The 20858-nt window shown below is 35.2% G+C and overlaps 1 protein-coding gene across 1 annotated transcript in view; it reads right to left on the bottom strand.

Moving 5' to 3' along the window:
• The window catches only part of LOC124642054 (sodium-coupled monocarboxylate transporter 1), a 30569-nt gene that overhangs the window by 7814 nt on the left and 1897 nt on the right, over window positions 1-20858 (bottom strand). Inside the window, exon 2 of the mRNA XM_047180352.1 lies at window positions 8491-8705. Within this exon, the coding sequence (XP_047036308.1) occupies window positions 8491-8701 (211 nt within the window). The 5' untranslated portion in view covers window positions 8702-8705. The remainder of the gene's footprint in view (window positions 1-8490; window positions 8706-20858) is intronic.

Raw genomic sequence — 20858 nt, forward strand, 5'->3', positions numbered from 1 at the left:
TTATAAACCAAAGAAAATCCTTTATTTTTATATCCATTTTCCTTTTCGTGTTCAAAGAAAAAAATATATCATTTAAGGAAAATCTACAAATAAACGTGTAAAGCTAATTTCAGACTTCTGCCAAATATTATTTCGAATTCGTTGACTAATCAACCGTTTCAAAGAATCGTCTTTTCTCAATAATAGTATTTTTGGTTGTCCATAAAATGCATTCATTTATTTTGGCATACATTCAAAGACATTTTTTAGACTATTATTTATATTATTTTGTACTGCTTGTTTGTATGTCAAATAAAATATACTTAAAATCCGGATATTTTAAAGAAAGAAAAAACATGCATTTAGTTTATTTAAATGATGATTTTTTAAGTTTAATATAAGGCAAAGTACCCCTCAATCGTGATGTTTATCAGTCTAACTCAGTACTAATAAATTACACTATAAAGTGACTAACAGCTATTTATTTTATAGACTTTTTATTTGTCCCACACGGTTTCTCTATAAAAACGATTACTCAAGTTTATTTAATAGTTTCCAGGTTAACGATGTTGATGTGTCATTTAGGCCACCGTGCATGATAGTCTGTGTAATAAAATTAACCCTTAAACAATTAAAAAGTCATTATTTATTTATGAAAATTTGTTTAAGACTTAAAATTGTAGGGCTTCAGTAGGTAGTCAATCTATACTAATATTATAAAGCTGAAGAGTTTGTTTGTTTGTTTGAACGCGCTAATCTCAGGAAGTACTGGTCCGATTTGAACAATTCTTTCGGTGTTAGATAGCCCATTTATCGAGGAAGGCTATAGGCTACTTTTTATCCGGGTTCGTGCAGAGGTTCTCACGCTGGCAGAAGCTAGTCATTTATATGTATGCATTATTTACTTCCTTGGATTATAAACGATCATTAGGTATTTATTTCATAATAATTGCTGAATCCTTCTCCGTGTGAGAGGAGGCCTATGTCTAGGGCTGCCATCTAGAATTTCGCTAAACCCGGACAAACATGAAAAAAACCCAGACATTTGGCGTAAATCGCATTTTTTCCCCGAACGAGTACGATTTTTTTAAACAAAATAATACCTAATTTGTAATCCATTTACTATTAACATATACTTAAATTCAATTAGGTACTTCCTTACATGAAAAGAGTCCGGATTTTCCCCGGACACTTCTTGAAACCCCGCCCGGACGGCCCCCGGACGGCCTCCAAACGAGGACAAATCCGGGGAAACAGACAAAACGGGCAGCCCTACCTGTGCCCAGCTGTGGGACGATAATAAAAAAAAGACTGTAAGATTAACAGTAATTGCTGAAAAACACAAATAATTATGTAACTGACCCGTATTACCCACACTTACGTTCAGAAAAACAACAATAATTCGAAAAAAAAAAACATGAAAATGATAATTTTACAAAGTGATTCATGAAATTGGCAGATATTTCAAAAGAAAATGTGTGATATAATCACATAGCATTTTGTAAACAAACTTCAAGTTGCATCGGCTCAGATGTCAGTCATCAAAGTCATATTTTGGCATCAGAAGTTCCAAGTCACGTCGACAAATGCTTTACATTGCGGGGGGCGCCTCTTACGTTACTTTGACAGATAAGTATTTAAAAATAGAACAAGTCGTGTGATTTCAATTGATGCAAAGTCTAAATTGATTTAAGCGCCACTTAACATCGTGATCGATAGATCGATAATGTGGCACGATCGATTTTAAATGTAAATAATATTGGAACATACTAACATACTTAGTCATATTTTCAATTAAATTTGTTGAAAGTAAATGATTAAATATACATCAATTAACACAATTTATCAGACAGTTTTTTAGGTCAATAACCTATCAAGTTGACCTGTTAGGGAATATCTAAGTTAGGCTAAAAAACTGAACTTTACCGAGACGATATAAATATAACTTTTCTTTGAAGAAAATAGAAATCATTTTGATAATTATATTTTCACATAATTTTTCATTTACATCACCAGTTCAATATTGACCCGGATAAATATTTATATTCGTAAAAAGATTACGTAGATAGAATTATCAACAAAAGTCACTAAGAACTTTTCTTAGATTTTCAGGCCTGATGATAAAGTTGTTTACACACCGAACAGGTCACGGTTTTGTAAAGAAAAGATAGAGAATTCAGCGCTCATGGTCAGTGTGTCGCTTGCCTTACAGCGCGGATAATATAGTGCAGTCATTGAAGCATTATTGCTACGATTTTTTTTACTGTGAACCGATTTGCATGAAATTTTGGAATTAGGTTCATCTTACCCTTAACTTCAAAAGTGAATATGATTTGAACTCCGCCACCCCCCCCTGGGGGTGGTTGACACCCCTTCTTTGGGGTGAATATTTTTTTTTGCAAAATAACCTCGGATATCGATAGAAGACCTAATTTTAAGCTAAAGTTGTCTTTAAAGTTTAAAAAAAAATCCAATACTTTTCAAGTTATTGGCAATTGAAAATTCGCAATTTTTTCACGTTTTTCATCGGTTTTTTGCAAATATCTCCAAAAATATAGGTTTTATCGAAAATTTATAAAGAACAAAATTGTAGCAGGTAAAACAACGAACTATTTGTTTTTTTTTTATAAAAGGTCCTAAGTGCAATATTAAGCTAGATATTAAAGATCAAAGCCGTTTTTTATTTTGTCTGAAATTTAATCGTTGTGGTCAATGACATGTAGCGGCGAGTAGATGCATTTTATGCATTCGAATACAAATGGGTTTTGTAGTGCTTGAAATAAGCTTTAAGATGAGTACTATTAAAAGTCTTTTGCACGTAAAATAAGTGAGCTGTATTGCAAATAAGGGGAGCATCTTATATTTTTTCTTTTAAATCAATGGGTTTCATAAGTGCCATTTCCACCAAAATTAAAATTAATCGTATTCCGCCTAGGATTAACTTTATTATGAAGAGTTTGATAGATAGTATCAGTTTGGCTGCTTCAGGACAGATATTTTTCAAAAAAGTCACGATTAACGAAAAGAACAAAATTTCAAATTAAAGAAAAACCCACTTGTTTTTCATACTATCTCAAAAATTACGACAGATACGTATAAAAGTGTACTGATAAAAAAATTTGTTATTTTTCTGACAAACAATTTGGTTTGTTTGTTTTTTCTGTCGAACAAAAATTGACGGAGATATGATTGTTTAAAGAGCGCGTGGCAGCGCAATCACAGCCTCTCTTAAGCACTTTAACCCTTCACCGTTTTAGAAAAAAGTTCTTTACTATATATTGCAATGATGGATGTTGTAGCTCTCTTAATTACTTTTACAGTGGTTTTTTATAAATTGTGATAGCATGAAAATTGAAGGAATTACGGTCCAAAAACTTGTCATATTTTTTTCTACTTAGTAACTGAAAACTTCGGAGTGTCAATATTTGGAGCAATGTGAAAGTAGGCAGTATAATAAAGAGTCACAACTATTGTAATGTGTATATATGTCACCGGAAAATAATAAAACTGGTAAATTGATCAACTTACTAAAATAATAGATGACATAAACTACGTCGATTAAATTTCAGACAAAATAAAAAACGGCTTTGATCTTTAATATCTAGCTTAATATTGCACTTAGGACCTTTTATAAAAAAACAAATTGTTCGTTGTTTTACCTGCTACAATTTTGTTCTTTATAAATTTTCGATAAAACCTATATTTTTGGAGATATTTGCAAAAAACCGATAAAAAACGTGAAAAATTGGGAATTTTCAATTGCCAATAACTTGAAAAGTATTGGATTTTTTTTTAAACTTTAAAGACAACTTTAGCTTAAAATTAGGTCTTCTATCGATATCCGAGATTATTTTGCAAAAAAAATATTCACCCCAAAGAAGGGGTGTCAACCGCCCCCAGGGGGGGGTGGCGGAGTTCAAATCATATTCACTTTTGAAGTTAAGGGTAAGATGAACCTAATACCAAAATTTCATGCAAATCGGTTCACAGTAAAAAAATTCGGAGGTTAGACCGTATTTTTCGCTTCAATGACTGCACTAATATCGTACCGTTGGCCGTGGGTTATTAAATCGATGAAAGGATTATTTACCCTTTTTCATCTGTGTAATAATAGTAATCTGTAATTATATACACAAAAAAAATGAATTAATTCATCAATTTTAGCATAAGAGCGTAACGAACAATAATAATTATGATGTGCTTAACTAGATACGTAAACTAATATTTTAATATTTATACATAGATAAAGGGTCACACTAGACCTCGTGTAAACAGTATTCTGCCGCTAAATGTAAAAACACGAAATAATGGGATACCACCAGTAACGATAAAATAAACCGATATAGTGGAAACGCGCATTATAAATATTATCTTTACAAGATTTACACATAGCTTACAAAGGCAAACAGTAAATTACTAGCAGTTTTTGTTCGAACCATCCGGTCAATCTTAAATTTCCACTAATGACGGTAAAAGGAATTAAAGAATTACTTTAATGTAACCAAATAATTTTACAAAAGGAATATGTCATGTAATTTGATATTTATTATGATAATGACTGTATTGAAGGAAACAAAATCAAATGACCCCTCCCGCTGTGGGTTAGCAGCGGTGAGAGAGTGTCAGACTTTTACTGACTAAAAATCCATCGTGTTCCTTCGTAGGCCTTTTGGCCGTACCAGGGCCGCGGTAACTCTTTCGCACAATCCCGCAGCCCTGCTCAAGGGATCCGAATGCTCTACAGCAAACTAATCTAAGTGACTGGTTGACGTTTCCCGTGACTGGTGGACTTTCGACAGAGAATAAGTCACAAACCCCTGACTAAGAAATTATGACTTCAGTTGATTTTAGATGGATTTTCAGTCAAATTGCGACCTCTAAAAGCCGACGAAAAGATCTCACGTGTTTGTACATTAAAGAAAAGGTACCTACTTGATCATGAGTTCACGGTCATACGTCTGTAAGCCAATTAAAACTAAGCCTTACAATAATCGAATTCCTTGTAATTTGCTGTCTTATGCTAGCTTAGAAATTAATTAATTTCTTCAGTAGAAATAATCATCCAAGGGTATTTTATCGCCATTCTTAAAAACTTAGTTTAATATGATTGTAAACAATCATAATGTAGCTGAAAACTTTAGGCTTAATTAATGTAAGGATTGGTGTAAGACAATTGCGGTTGTCACTCAATATTACACGGTCACATGGGAGAAACCATGACTTTATTACTATGATTGCTCTTCTGAAATTATTTACATTAACTTTATAGTATAAGGTTATTACATAATTAGAGTTCTGTGTGTATGTGTTCGGTATGATGGATATATTAAAAAAATAAGCGGAGATACATTTAAGATAGATCCAAAATAGCTTTGTTTCACTCGCGTTCCGAGGAAACTATTACCCATTTCCCTGTACCTGCTTTCCTAATAATTTATTTGTCTCTCCTGGCGATTGTATAATATGTAGGTATGTAAGTATGTATACATATATTATGTTTATGTATATATATTTTTGTACACTAAATATCATAAAATCTTTGCACCTACCACTTTATTTCTCCACCACCCAAAGGTAGACTGGGAGAAAACGCCTCAGGCGTTAAGTCCGCGTGTATAATTTTATTTAAACCAATCACCAACTTTTAATGACTCAGGTTTGGTTAAAAATTATTTAATAACGAAAATGATGTAACAGATATACAGAACATTATAATGTACTTAGCCAAAAGAGGACACAGGTTCCTAAGACGTACGGAACCTATCGGAGAATTCAACTTTTTTGCACAAAAAACTACAGTAGGTATACGGTACGGTGTTTCACAGTCCAGTGTCCACCATAATGGTACCCACACACTTATGTTGCGACGTATTAAAATAATAATGACGATTATTCGTTTTGTATTTATTTATTTGATGCGATTGTTCGTAGTGATGACTGACTCGTGGTAACTTAGGGATTATTGTGTTTTGAATGGTCGGAAGACCTCTTCGATCAGTTTTTGGTTCAAACACAGAAAGTTTCTAGTAATTTTAAATTTACTCTGATTTTATTTACTCAAAAATCTTCATGTGTGTGTCATGTGTATGCTTACGTATATCAATTTTGTTGCGACATTGTGTAAAGATGTACAAAATTGAAAATGCACAAGTGAGCTACCACTATTTGTTGCATTGTCGGCCCATTGTCAAACTTTTTTTGCATGGAGATTTCAGCGCTGATTGGTTAAATGCTCTAAGTGCAAACGAAAATCGAACCGTGACAAAGTTAGCAGTCAGTTGCTACGCGAATTATTAGAATTAACATAATATATAAATACCAGTATGTTTGATATTATAACCCCAGTGACTCAACAAAGCAAAGTGCATCATATTTATTATGCAAATGTGAGTCAGTAGTTCACATCTTAACAATAATAGGTAGGTACACTTGTTCAGAAAACCCACTAGTCATTGGTAGGGGTATAGTTAACCTAGCCCTTAGGACTATTATAATATAATAATAATAACCAATGTGTCACCCGTCGTGGTTTTTGTAACCTAATAATCTATTAGGTAGTGCGCTTTCTCAGAAACGGATTTTATCGCGCGTAAACGTTTAGTTTTTTGAAAAAAAAAAAAAACGAACTAAAACTTAAAAAAACCCAGAGGTTAAAGTATAAAAATGTCGTAACTAAAGTAATTGGTCACAATAATTAGTCCAAAGGTGTGACTTTAGAATTTTACTAATAAGGCCGACGACGCGACGTCCCAAAAAGGAGGATGTTCTCTTTTCAGATGTTTGTATTGTTTTTTTAGTAACTAAACTGCTACCATGGTTTATAAGTATACAATTTTAAGATTAAGGATTACTAGGATAGCATAAAAATATAGTAATAAATCCCAATACGAAATTAATAACTTAAAATCCTCTCAAACACGTTTGAATTAATTAGTTATTTTAATTTCGACAAAATGAGTGTGGTGGTGGCCTAGTGGGTAAAGGACCAACCTCTCAAGTATGAGGGCGCGGGTTCGATCCCAGGTCAGGCAAGTACCAATGCAACTTTTCTAAGTTTGTATGTACTTTCTAAGTATATCTTAGACACCATGGACTGTGTTTCGGATGGCACGTTAAACTGTAGGTCCCGGCTGTCATTGAACATCCTTTGGCAGTCGTTACGGGTAGTCAGAAGCCAGTAAGTCTGACACCAGTCTAACCACGGTATCGGGTTGCCCGGGTAACTGGGTTGAGGAGGTCAGATAGGCAGTCGCTTCTTGTAAAGCACTGGTACTCAGCTGAATCCGGTTAGACTGGAAGCCGACCCCAACATGATTGGGAAAAGGCTCGGAGGATGATGAATTTCGACAAAATGATTAACTAATGAATCACGCAGATTCTTTTAAATTCACTTGTTTAAATACCTAAACGTACTTACGTAGAATAGCTCAGGTGTTTAAAAATCTTAAGAAATCATATTCTCTGGCTGTAATTTAATACCATTCTTTCATTTTTAATATCAGTTTATAACTACTTCCAAATTAATTGCTATGTAAAAGAGTTTATTCATTTTTGTATCATCACCAGCGGTTTTCATCATGCTAACAAAAGATACGAAAACCACAAAATTGAACTGAATGATAAACCCGGTCGATCACATGATTTAATTTGATAATAAATAATATTTAATTAAATCAGTTATAACTTTTAATTGCTACTTAATTTTGACGAGAGATAGTGGCACACGGTAAATGAATTTTAAATCATTAGGATTGTCAATGAGTTGCTTATCGGAGCAGAAAATATCGTATAAATAGTTGCAATTATAGTCATAAAAATAGTATGTATTCATTAGCTAATGACGTCAAATAGGGATTTTTCATTCAATTTTATGCAGGCATGCACGTCATTCTACGATATATTTTTACAAATTTAATGAATAGGTACAAATAATTGGACGTATTGGTTTGCATTGCATTTGCATTTACGAGTATTAATCGTAAGTATAAAGTTTTAGTACCGGTTTTCCTTTGAAGAAGCTCCTGTTACTTATTAGTAACTAGCTTCCGCCCGCGGCTTCGCCCGCGTAGAGTTCGGTTATATCGCGTTTCCAAGAGAATTCTTCAAAAGTCCGGGATAAAAACTATCCTATGTTTTTTTTCAAGGTCAATTCTACCTCTGTACCAAATTTTATTAAAATCAGTTCAGTGGTTTAGACGTGAAAGACAGACAGAGTTACTTTCGCATTTATAATATTAGTAGGGATATTCAATGATACCTAAAAACCTATAACTAGCGTTATGATTTAGAAGGACCTAGGTATAGTATCGAATCGTGGCCACTCTCACAATACCTATATGCATCTTGCTACTCTGAGGATTGATGATTCGAATAAAGTGGAGTCGTGGATGGAAGCGTGATAGGCATTAGGCAATGCAATCTCTCTTGCAATGAACAACATTAAGACTGTTCTTTGAAAGAGGCATTCATGAAATAACGAGGGCGTAATTAAAGAAACTTTAATCTACTTACCCAAGAACGATCTGACTCCCAAAGTCCCTCTAGCTACGGACAATATCATAGCGAGGGTAGATACGCCGCCTCCAGCGAAGATATACGCTTGCTTAGCGCTGCCCCCGGCTGCGTTCGCGTCTTTCCTTCGCCGCCAGAGAGGAGCGCAGGATGACGCGCATACGAAGATGCCAAACACTATGCATTCCCATGCTAGCCACCCGGAATTCATTGTTCTGGAAAGAGAAATAAATTGTTGAATATCACATATAAACATCTGAAGCTGAAAATCGATCTCAGTGGCGTGCACTTGAAGAGGCCTATGTCCAGCAGTGGACTGCGATAGGCTGATGATGATGATGATGACATATAAACATAAGAATGAGAACCTCCTCCGTTTTGGGAAGTCGTTAAAAAATTGGTTCTTATCGTTAGCATTCGGCAGTATAGACTTTTTCTAGCTGCATTGTCACGTTCAACATGACGACGTGGTTCAATTGTTGGGTGAAAAACAGCCTTTGGATCGCGAATAGGTCTCTGAGCTATACTTTAAATATATTCTTAGCAAATAGGCTTATAATATAGCTTGGACCCCACGACCTGAGAGTTTCGACCCGTTAACATTGCTAGGGAATTTGTTCCATCATTTCTTCTTCCCAGCAATAACACGTAGAAAGTGATGAATTACGGGCGTTTTTGGGTCTTTTGTAAAATTGGCCTTCAAAAAGTGCTGATTTTCAGCCTAGATTGAATGAATTACTTATTTATCTTTATCATTATCAATCATAAAATTGCCAAAATATCATGACATCCTCATTATAAAATTGTAGCGCCTTCTAAAACACTAGTGCATACAAAATATCAACAGTTCACATATAAATCAAAGCTGGCGGAATCACACTGTGTGTCATTGTTCACAGCTGATAATTAGCGCCCTCTATAATGTCTATGTACAGAGATTATTGTGATAATTATACGGTACAAGCTGAACTGTTCGCCGGATTGTGTAAAAATACATATACCACTGTTTTGATCTTTGTATTTTACCCTAGCGTGGTTATAAAAAAATCACGTTTGTTGTATGGGAGCCCCCCAAAATATTAATTTTATTCTAGTTTTCAGTATTTGTTGTTATAGCGGCAACAGAAATACATCACCTGTGGAAATTTCAATTCTCTTACTATCACGGTTCATGAGATACAGCCTGGTGACAGACGGACGGACGGACAGAGGAGCGAAAAAACCCTAAAAAGGGTGGTTATGTTCTTAAGGTAGGTTTCTTTGTAGCTAAAGCTGTGTGAATTAAAATCTTTAGTTATCAGAAATAAGTAGGTAACCATTTGGATTATTTCAGCAGCTCAGGAGCCAGTTACAAATATTTTTTTTACAAAGAAAAAAGTACCTATACTTGCATTATAAATACGGAAGTTTGTGAGTGCGTGTGTCACTTCTTCACTCACGGCAATCGATATGAGACCACTCATTTCATAAACAACGCTCCGCAAATCGTGTGAATTCTCAATATGTACGATATTACAAAACAATTCCTCTTTATTTTAATAAAGTTCCGTCAATATTGCTAGTTTTCTGTTAAAAGGTATGTAATATTCAACAACCTTTCCATTCCTGAGATGTGTGTAACTTATCTGCACACAATCAGTAAAGGATAGTTTTTTAAACATAATCTTTGCTTTTCGATAATATTTTAATTGTATGTTGTACCTAGTATCACTGATTCACCTACTCCCGGGATTTCATACGTAACCCAAGGGGCCTGCTTCGTGCACTCGGTTAAAATGCCACGTCTTAGCTGCAGCCTTCCTCCATAGGTAGGTGACTTAAACTTAACCCAAAAATATTATTTACAATTGAGCATATATTTCTTGAGTTTAGAATTTTCAACCAAATTAACATAATTTCTGCCGAGTTTCATCTTCATCAACTTTTTTGTTCATCATTAGTAGGATTTTTTACAGAGTTAGCGTAATATTTCCCTATGAATATTAACACAATAATTAATTCATACAATAAACACGACTATCATTATTACCCGTATACAACAGTGACTACCACTTTCAGCGTGACGACTGAAACACAAAGAAATCATTTTCCTCCTACTAAGTATTTATAAATAGTTAGGTTAGGTTCAGGAAGTGTGAAACCGACTCATGCTTGTTGTGAAAGGGTCATTGTTATGAGAATTTACTATGATAAATACAAGAATATACATTATTTGTTACTTTATACTTAATGTGTATAAACTAAGTAAGACCCTACTTCTTAATGTCATAAACATGAGGAGTTTGTTTGAATGCGCTAATCTCATGAACTCCAGGTTTGATTTGAAAAATCATTTAATTGGTAGATAGCCTATTTTCCAGGAAGACTATGCTCCGTTTATCTGGATGCGCGGAGTTCCCCAGGACGTCGATTTTGCACAAACTGGTGTCCGCTCAACAACAGTGATCTAAGGGTCAATTCCCACTGAAAGAGCAGCGGCGCCGCGCGGCCCGCCGCGCTCGCGCTCAATCCCTTGCAATTACGGCCGCTGCCGGCCGCTGCTCTTTCAGTGGGAATTGACCCTAAGAGTTTTAGCACCCGGATAAAAAATCGTTAAGTAGGTATAACTTGTCAGCTCACTTTCTTCAGCTGTCAAAACGACATTGAGAAAAACATCCAAACATCCAATCCTGCAAAGTTTAACACTAATTTAGTGTGAGAAGGAAAATATTTCGTTTTAAGTTTATAAAATTGATCGTGGTGAATCGTTCCGACTTATTTGTTTTCATGGAATATCCCAATTAAAGGACCGTGGAAGACAGTTAAGCTTCGTTTAATTTATTTCTGTCTGGTCTGCCGAATGTACGTAAAATGTACGTAATATATGTAAACGTTTATCTTTTGAGCGATAAGTCTCGGTCAATAAGAATGTTTGAAAACTATGAATGGTCGACGCAAAACTGTACATATAAGAGATCAAGTTGAGAACCTACTTTTTTGGGATGTCGAAATGATATTTTATTGATAAACACAATTGAAAGACTGAAAGAAGAGCTCGCACCTAAAACTAGCTTCCGCCAGGAACTACATACCTACTTGCGCAACCAAGTTTGTATGTATAGTATCGTATAGTAGCCTTCCTCGAGCCTTCCTCGTAAATGTTCTATCTAAAACAATTTTTTTTATCGTACCACGTTTCGTTTTCGTGCGTTCAAACAAATGAACTCTTCAGCTTTACACAACCGTGATCGGTCATCCTGTGAAGCTGTTAATAATCCGCTAGCTCAATTACTTGCATATTTATTATGCTTACTGTCATGTGAAAGAATACCCCTACGGTACTTTCTATATCGCCCACGGAAACGAAGTAGTCGACAGCGTCTAGTATTAAAATAGAATAAACCAAGTCTACTATCTCTAGACATAAATTGTCCTCACTAACTTTGTATGATCTAACATTCCTGGAACTATATCTGAGTGAGTTAGCATTCGTCATCATCAACCGCAAGCCGACATTCGATTTGTTGCTACTTTAGATGCATCTGTCAAACATGCTATAAGGATTTGGTTATAGTGGTAGCGATATTATCGAACCGTACTTACAGTTATGTTAAAAAAAAATCGGACCTTGAATTATTAATTACTAATTAGGAAAGGAAATTTTATAAAAAGGATAATTTACTCATTGACAAAGTGTATAATATTTCCTGGATAATCAGAAAATGGCCTATAATTTGTATGATGATTCAAATGAACGACTGATGGTTTAAAATGAATAGGTCAAGCTCACACGAAGTCCAAATATTATAAGAATTTAGTTAAACAAGCTAGCTATTCCCCGAATACGTTTGTTTAAAAACTTTAAAATGTGTTTTTTGTAACAACCATTCTTTGCCTTGCTGTCAGTGCGAAAAGTCGTTTCAAAACAAATGACAGTTTTCAATAGTACTTCTACGTATTGATACCGATTACGTTTCGTTATACGGAACAATCGCGTTTTGAAATTTGTATCCATGTTGTTACATCAACTGAAAGGCTAACGGAACACGTTATTGGAATCGGTTTTGTTTGTAGAAAATTAATTGTCTGCTTTCCATTTTTTTTTATTGTTCTGAGAAACGATACTAATTGTCACGGATACTGAGAAGCCAGAAAGTCTGACAGTCAGTCTTATAAGAGGTAGCGGATTACCTTGTTAACTGATTTAAGATCATATAAGCAATTGCTCCATTGAAAACACACAGGTGCATCTGGTTAGACTGGAAGCCGATCCTAACAAAGCACTGGAAAAAGGCTTGGCAGGCAGATAACTGTATCTACTTTGAGGCTAGGCTTACAGAGCTGAAATCCTTCCTATACCTAAATAAACACTTTGATCTGTAAACCTTCCTCAATATCCACCCTTCAATTCGTATTCACATTTACAAAATAATAAAAAAATCTCGTAAATTGTACCCCGCTGTAATTCGGACCTAGCCTTACCCACCACAAATGGCCTAGGAACAACTAGCAACCTGTTAGACCCGACATCTGTCCCGTTACGTTGACTTATCGCGATCGCGTCCATTTCTATAAATAGCACCATTTACTTAGAATTCTCTCCAAGTTTCCATGTGTATCAAACCCTAAGAGAGGTCAGGTTATATTGGAGTATTCAGATTATGTATGATAGACCAGTTTAAGTAGATCTACGCATCTTAGCTGTAATTTGTGCTAATCGTTATACTATTACGGGCAAAGATAGATATTAATTGTCCATCCCGCATAAACGTGGTGGTTTATTCATACATTTAAATATCGTGCAATTAATAGCAGCCATTACCTAATTTCCGAATGGTAAAGTTATTTGACGAGACCGTGTAACCTTAAAGTCTGGAAGAGATCCCTCTTAGCGATAAGACCGCCCACTATGCCACATACTTTGATTTAGTCCTAAGATCAAGAATAAAAAAAAAATATCTGTCTATCTTGTAATTCCGTAAACAAAAGCCGCTGAGAAGCGATGACTGGCTATCTTTTCATTTTGTACCAATTGTTTCAATGAGTGAAAGAATAAAAATAACAATTTCACTGACCTACAGACGCTTTCACCTTTAATTATTTATAGTAATTATAGTATTGAATATATTGGCTAACGGCCATAAGTGTAATGATTTGGAAATATATTAATACTCATTAAGACAGAACAAAGGCGGGTGATGGATTTTTAGAAGCGGGCTATTAAATATTAATTTTAATGGACTATTAAGGGAATGGGTCATCATACATTTGTGTTTACATCTCATTATTAGCTAAAATTTAACACAATGTTGATATACCGCGTTCTTACCAAAATTTTTGTCGTCACAAAACATGAAGCGAATCGTTGTAGAAACCATTTTTAGAGTAAAAAGTTAAAGAGATTAGAATTCTATGCGTATGGTTAAGTTCTCTCAGTATATGGATGGCAACACCGCAAAATACACTAGAAAACTATTTCAAGAGTAAACATTACCCGTAGTAAAAGATGTGTTTTGTCAACAACTCACTACTGAATGTCAACTCGAGAATTCATTGGCTATTAAGAATTTTAATCGATCTAAGACTTGTGATTCTAATCGATTACAGTTTAATAGTTGTTTCCGTTTACGCACCTTAGAGCACACTGCTAGTCGGCCGATAGTTTGATGGCTGGAGACATATTAGAAAGATCAGGTATTTAGCCGGTATTAGACCGACTAAAACATTGATTGGAATTAGGGCTGCCATCCGTCCGGGTTTCCCCGGATTTGTCCTCGTTTGGAGGCCGTCCGGGGTCCGTCCGGGCGGGGTTTCAAGAAGTGTCCGGGAAAAACCCGGACACTTTTCATGTAAGGAAGCACCTCCTTGAATTTAAGTATATGTTAATAGTAAATGGATAACAAATTAGGTATTATTTTGTTTAAAAAAAATCGTAGTCGTTCGGGGAAAAAATGCGATTTACGCCAAATGTCCGGGTTTTTTTCATGTTTGTCCGGGTTTGGCGAAATACGAGATGGCAGCCCTAATTGGAATCAATATTTTCTAAAAATACTTGTCCATGTTTAGTCTGCAGTGTTTAATAGTAATTCTCAATATTTACCAGTAAATTCCAGTTAGCTTGCTACACTTTTTGCATTGTTATTTTTTTTTTCAAACCAAATGTCATTGGAGGCTAAGAATTTGAATAATATTAATGAATGTATCTTTTTGAAGAAAAAGCAGCCAGGAATAGGTTAAAGAAATCTCGAAATCTTAAAGGGAATCATAACTTGAAACTTATTTTGCAGATGACGGGAATCAAACCTATGACGAGAAGCATAAAACTTGATGTTTATTATAAGATCTGAATTCAACAGTTACTTCATGAAAAAATGGCCTTCAAAATTTCATGAATGAAATGTTTGTATAGTGCATTACAATTGTGAATTATGAATGGCAAATTATGAACGTAAAATATAGATGCAGTATGTACAATCGCTTTGTATATTTGTACTGACTGAAATAATTTCATTACAATTTAAATATGTAGGAAAGTGCATTACAGTTATAGCCTCGTAAAAATTCACATATAATCGAGTACATTGCCGTAATACACAAACTATTTGGTTAGCTACATAAAACATTATCGAAAATGGGAGATTTTTCAGCAGATTACGTAACACAAACATTTTTAACCGACTTCCCAAAAAGGAGGAGGTTATCAATTCGGCCGGTATGTTTTTTTTTTTTTTTTCTATGTATGTACATCGATTACTCCGAGGTTTATAGACCGATTTACGTGATTCTTTTTTTGTTCGACTCGGAATAGCTGCCAGTTGGTCCCATAGTCATCAGGTCAGGATCTGATGATGGAAACCCTGAGAAATCGAGGGCAACCTTCGAAAGTTGTAGGCATACATAGGGTAAAAACTTGACACTCAGGTGTACGCCTAAAAGCACTATTCAACTGTGAAGATTTGGAGCTGATCTGATGAGGAAACCAGAGAGGGTCGAGGGAACTCGACAACTGAATATGTAAACTACCTCGTGTTTGGGCTTAAATTATTTGTATTGACAAGACCTTAGCAACAGTGAAGGTTTGGAGCTGACCTGATGATGGAGACCAGAGAAAGTAAGTCGAGGGAACTCGACAACTGAATATGTAAAATACCTCGTATTTGGACTTATATTCTTTGTATTGATGAGAACTTCTCACTTGTATGGATAGTGACAACTATTCGTATCACTGAAAAGCTTTAAATAAAAAACTTTTTTACAAAAAAATTAAACCGACTTCCCAAAACACTAAAAAGCAAAAAAAAAACTATTTTTAGGTGCATCGGCCTAGAAGTCGGTGGCAAAATTAACTTAGTAACATCCATTAGACACCGACTTCTAGGCCGATGCACCTAAAAATAGTTTTTTTTTTGCTTTTTAGTGTTTTGGGAAGTCGGTTTAATTTTTTTGTAAAAAAGTTTTTTTGTGTTTGTGTGAACTACGCACAATTTTTATTTATGTATTTTTTTAAGCATTTTAAATGGATGTATCAAATTGGTATTAAAGTTCCTCACGTTGAACCAAAAATTCTTACTTTAACAGTAACTACTCTAAAAGTAATTCTTACTCTTAAAGTAAGAATTTTTGGTAAGCTAAAATAAGCTTTAAACTAATGTCATCTAGGTCGATTGTGGGCCATGGCGGCTCTATTCTAAAAAGAGATCAGTCAGATTTCACAGAGAACATAACATTATAGACACAGGTGCACTCTCTATGGGCTGCGGGATTGTACGAAAGAGTTACCGCGGCCCTGGTACATAAAAGGCCTATGACGGAACACGACGGTTTTTAGTCAGTAAGAGTCTGACACTCCCTCACCGCTGCTAACCCACAGCGGGAGGGATCATTTGATGATTTTTGACGTCGTTAAAAAAAAGGCACTCTCTATTCTCTCCTCCTTATAGTCTTAAGGAACGGCGATCCGACAAGACCGAGGAGGTCAGGCGCAGGGCCGACATTTACGTGCTCTCCGAGGCACGGATGTATCAATCAGAATTTTTTAGACTCCAGGTTGCTTTGTGTTTTCTTAAGCTCTCAAAGCGATTCCAGCCTCGCCTTACTTTTTAATTTTGAAAAATTCTTTATTTAACCTTGCAATTGATCAAGTATCATCATCCGCCGAGCCTTTTTTCCCAACTATGTTGGGGTCGGCTTCCAGTCTAACCGGATGTAGCTGAGTACCAGTGCTTTACAAGGAGCGACTGCCCTATCTGACCCCCTCAACCCAGTTACCCGAGCAAACCCAATACCCCTTGGTAAGACTGGTGTCAGACTTACTGGCTTCTGACTACCCGTAACGACTGCCAAGGATGTTCAATGACAGCCGATTGTTCAGGTATACAGACAGGTATTAATAAATGAGTTATTATTCTAAATTTCAATGTTTTCTTAGTCTTTTATTTTAATTTTCTAATTTATAATGATTTATCATTTTAATTGTATTAATTAAGTATCAATCATAAGCTAATTATAATTTAAAGTGTTTTGTTTTTATGCTAATTGAATTTATTGATAATTTTCTTTATATTTTGTTTTTAACTGTGTAAAATTATTAACTTTTTATGTGTGTTATTAATGACCGTTTTTAGGGTTCCGTACTCAAAGGGTAAAACGGGACCCTATTGTTTTCGCTCCTCTGTCCGTCCGTCCGTCCGTCTGTCACCAGGCTGTATCTCATGAACCGTGATAGTTAAAGAGTTGAAATTGTCACAAATAAACTGAAAACTACATAGAATAAAATAAATATTTTGGGAGGCTCCCATATAACAAACGTGATATTTTTGCTCATTTTCTAAATAATTATACGGAACCCTTTGTGCGCGATTCCGACTCGCACTTGGCCGGTTTTTATTGTATGCTTCGTGCATGCGGTGTTAACATTTAATTAATTGTTGCACTCATAAATGTAACCCTAGTAAGTAAGTTAGCAATGTACGGTGTAAACAAATGTTGGTTAACCTAAATAAACAAATAATAAGTAATAAATAAATTATTTCACACTGTATTAACTTCTATTTCCAGAACAATTTACTAGCTGCAGCAAAAAAAAAAAAACATAAATACTTAGTAATCAGTATCATTGAGCTGTTAACATATGGTGACGTGACTTTAATAGAGGGAAGAGAATACTTGTAACTCCTACACTAGGATTCCTAGGAATTAACCATAATAATCTATACCTACTAATATTGTAAAGCTAAGCAGTTTGTCAGCTTGAACGTGATAACTTTAGGTACCACTGAAAATTATTTTTAGGGTTTTAAATTACTATTGGTTTGACTTTTTACATAAATGTACATTTTGGGTAATCATCATCAGCCTATCGCAGTCCACTGCTGGACATAGGCCTCTCCAAGTGCACGCTACTGAGATCGATTTTCGGCTTCTCGCATCCAGCTCCTGCCAGCCGTCTTGCGCAAGTCATCACTCCACCGTGCCTGAGGACGTCCTACACTACGTTTACATTTTGGGTAATAGAATAACGTTTTACCCAAATGTGCGGAGAATTCATGGGACAATCGCTGGCTGAAGCAAGTAGTATGTTGTGGTCGACGTTTCCTCGTATCGTACGCATTAGTTAGATACAGGCATCATCTTCATTCGAAAATCAAGCTCAGACATGTTTTGGGCAATGTTTTATCTGATCTGGCTCAAAAGTTATGACAATTTATCATATTGTTGGATGCCGGTAGCAACATACATAGGTATCTATATACCTACTCAAATATATAGATACATCTATCCCCAACGCCACGTAGACCGGTAGACAAACTATCAGAATTTGGCACGGAACTTGCAACGTCATATATTATGTATTGAATGGACTTACGTGTATTATAGGAAGAAGCAATGACTTGTACTGTGAATTGATTGAAAATGGCGATGATTAAAAGCGGTTTACAAAATAGTCTTGGTAATAAAATAAATAAATTCTAATCGGTCCTTATCGATGGGGACGCCTTTTTTATAGGAAATTATCAAATGACTCCACCTGCTGTGGGTAAGCAGCGGTCAGGGAGTGTCAGACTCTTACTGACTAAAACCCATCATGTTCCTTAGTAGGCTTTTTTTTATGTACAAGGGCCGCAGTAACTCTTTCGAACAATCCCGCAGCCCTGCAGAAGACGCCTTAAAAGCTAAGATGATGATGCAGTTTTAGAATAAGTAGGAGTTTACCTGCTGTTCCCGATAGTTGAAAACTATTAATTTTGTAGGAAAAGTTTATGATCGACATGCTAACAAACGAATAAAACTGTAAAGATATGAAAAACACATTTAAAATATATAATTCGTTTCACTTTAGCTGGAAAATTTCACGAGCTGGAAAGGAGTCATTACTTTTAATAACCTACATATATTTAAATAAGCTCTCCTACAACGTTGGCTGTTTGCGATAAACTCAAAAATTAAATTTGCAGATCATATTTTCATAATAAGAACCTAGGTACGGTTTTTTAGAAGGCTGAGCTATTATGACTTTTTCCATAATAATATTTTAAGTGTCCATGCAGCCCCCATACATTCTATTTCCCCCAGGATAAAAGTGAATTTCTAGACATATTTTTTTCATAAAAAATGCCGACATACTCTTATGTCCGCAATAATAGACCAGCATTACCGAACATGACCCTTTGCGTACGCATCAAAAACATCAGTTTCATTAAGCACGTCCCATATTCATGAGAAACATCGTTTAATATAATAATGACAACAACATTAAAACACATAATTAGTTATATGAATTAGTTAAGATCTTATGAGATAAGGAACATTATGCTTGTAATGTTTCTGTAGGTAGTTTGAGGTCCCCTTTGAAAACCATTATGTTCCTGGTAAAATTAACGAGCGATTGTCATTCTATAACTACTACCAAATTCTTTTAGAGAAAACAAAAGAATAATCTGGTCCGGGTCGGTTTACAAACATTAAGAGAATTTTGATTGCCGATGGTCAAATCAATAGATGATGGTGGCTTATTTTATTATTGGGATAAAATAATGCACTTAAAATTTTTGTTTTGATTTTTTAAAGGAATTTTTACCTAGCTGGCTCTTCTACACGTAGCTACTCTTTGGAATCGTGACCGGTCCTGGTACATATATAAGGATAATTTTGCTACCGTCATCTATATTTTAACCTACCTACTAGGTAAATGCGTATTATTTCGCAAATAACAAACCTTGACATTAATAAAGATATGTATACCTAGATATTTCGTAATTCCTACGTTCAACTCAAGTTGCCATGTACCTAGTTGACGCACCTAAATTGCCTACACTTTACAAGTCCTATAAAAATAAACACACACACATTGTATTCTATTTTTCACAATATAATCCCTACGGATATGTAACAAGCTTCAGCCCTGAATACTTTGTTTGTTTTTTTTTTTTTATGCATCATAAGTATTTTCCGTCGTAAAGAAACATTGGTCTGTTACGAGTTATTACCTAATCAGTATGCAACATCAAGTAACAGTCATTTATGGCTAATTTCAATTTCAGAAAAACTAGATGTTGATTACATTGACCATAGCTGACATAATGCTACTAGTTAAAGTCCAAAATAATTAAACGTCCATGAACGTACATGACCAAAAGCGCATTTCTTTTCTCCATTCAACCGCCTAATGATTATGCTTATCAGCAACTTAACTGTTGCTTGATCATCAAATTACTGTAAAATGCCGATTGGAGGAAGCCAAGAACAAGGTACTCTTTAATATGACATCTTTTGAGGACCTATTTCTTCCCACTGGAGTTGCAGGGTTGTTCGAAAGTTACCGCCGCCCTAATACATGGAGGGTACCAGAAGGAACATGGTGGGTTTTAGTCAGTAAGAATTTGCCACTTCTTCACATTGTACCTACATAGGGACCTTCATGATTTTTCACCGAAAAAGGTCCTCATCCTTCATACTAAACGTGGGTGCTGCACCAGGGGTAGGTACTTATATGGTTATCATTCCACGCTTACGCACAAATCATTTTGAGAGGACATTCATGGCTCTTATATCTAGGAGAGGAATTTCCTACCAGAATATGTGTTCCCAGATAGCTAAAGCCCATGAATCTTCAAGTCAAAAACTGATTAGGCAATAAGCTATATTGCTGCAAAGTTTCATCAAGACCCGGCTAGCGTTTTGAGTGAAAGACTAAAATATATGTATAGATCGACACATCCAGTAAGTTTCATAATATCGTAGTGTTGGAAAGGAAAATTCTGGAACTGAAACCTATATGAACAATGAAGAAAGAAACATGCTTAATGGAATGTTATATTATGACTGAATGTTAACTGTTACCTCACGACGGAAAGCTAATCAATGCTTTCCTTCCTTACAATACCTATTGT

This window comes from Helicoverpa zea, chromosome 23, assembly GCF_022581195.2.
Source record: "Helicoverpa zea isolate HzStark_Cry1AcR chromosome 23, ilHelZeax1.1, whole genome shotgun sequence".
Taxonomy (NCBI): Eukaryota; Metazoa; Arthropoda; class Insecta; order Lepidoptera; family Noctuidae; genus Helicoverpa; species Helicoverpa zea.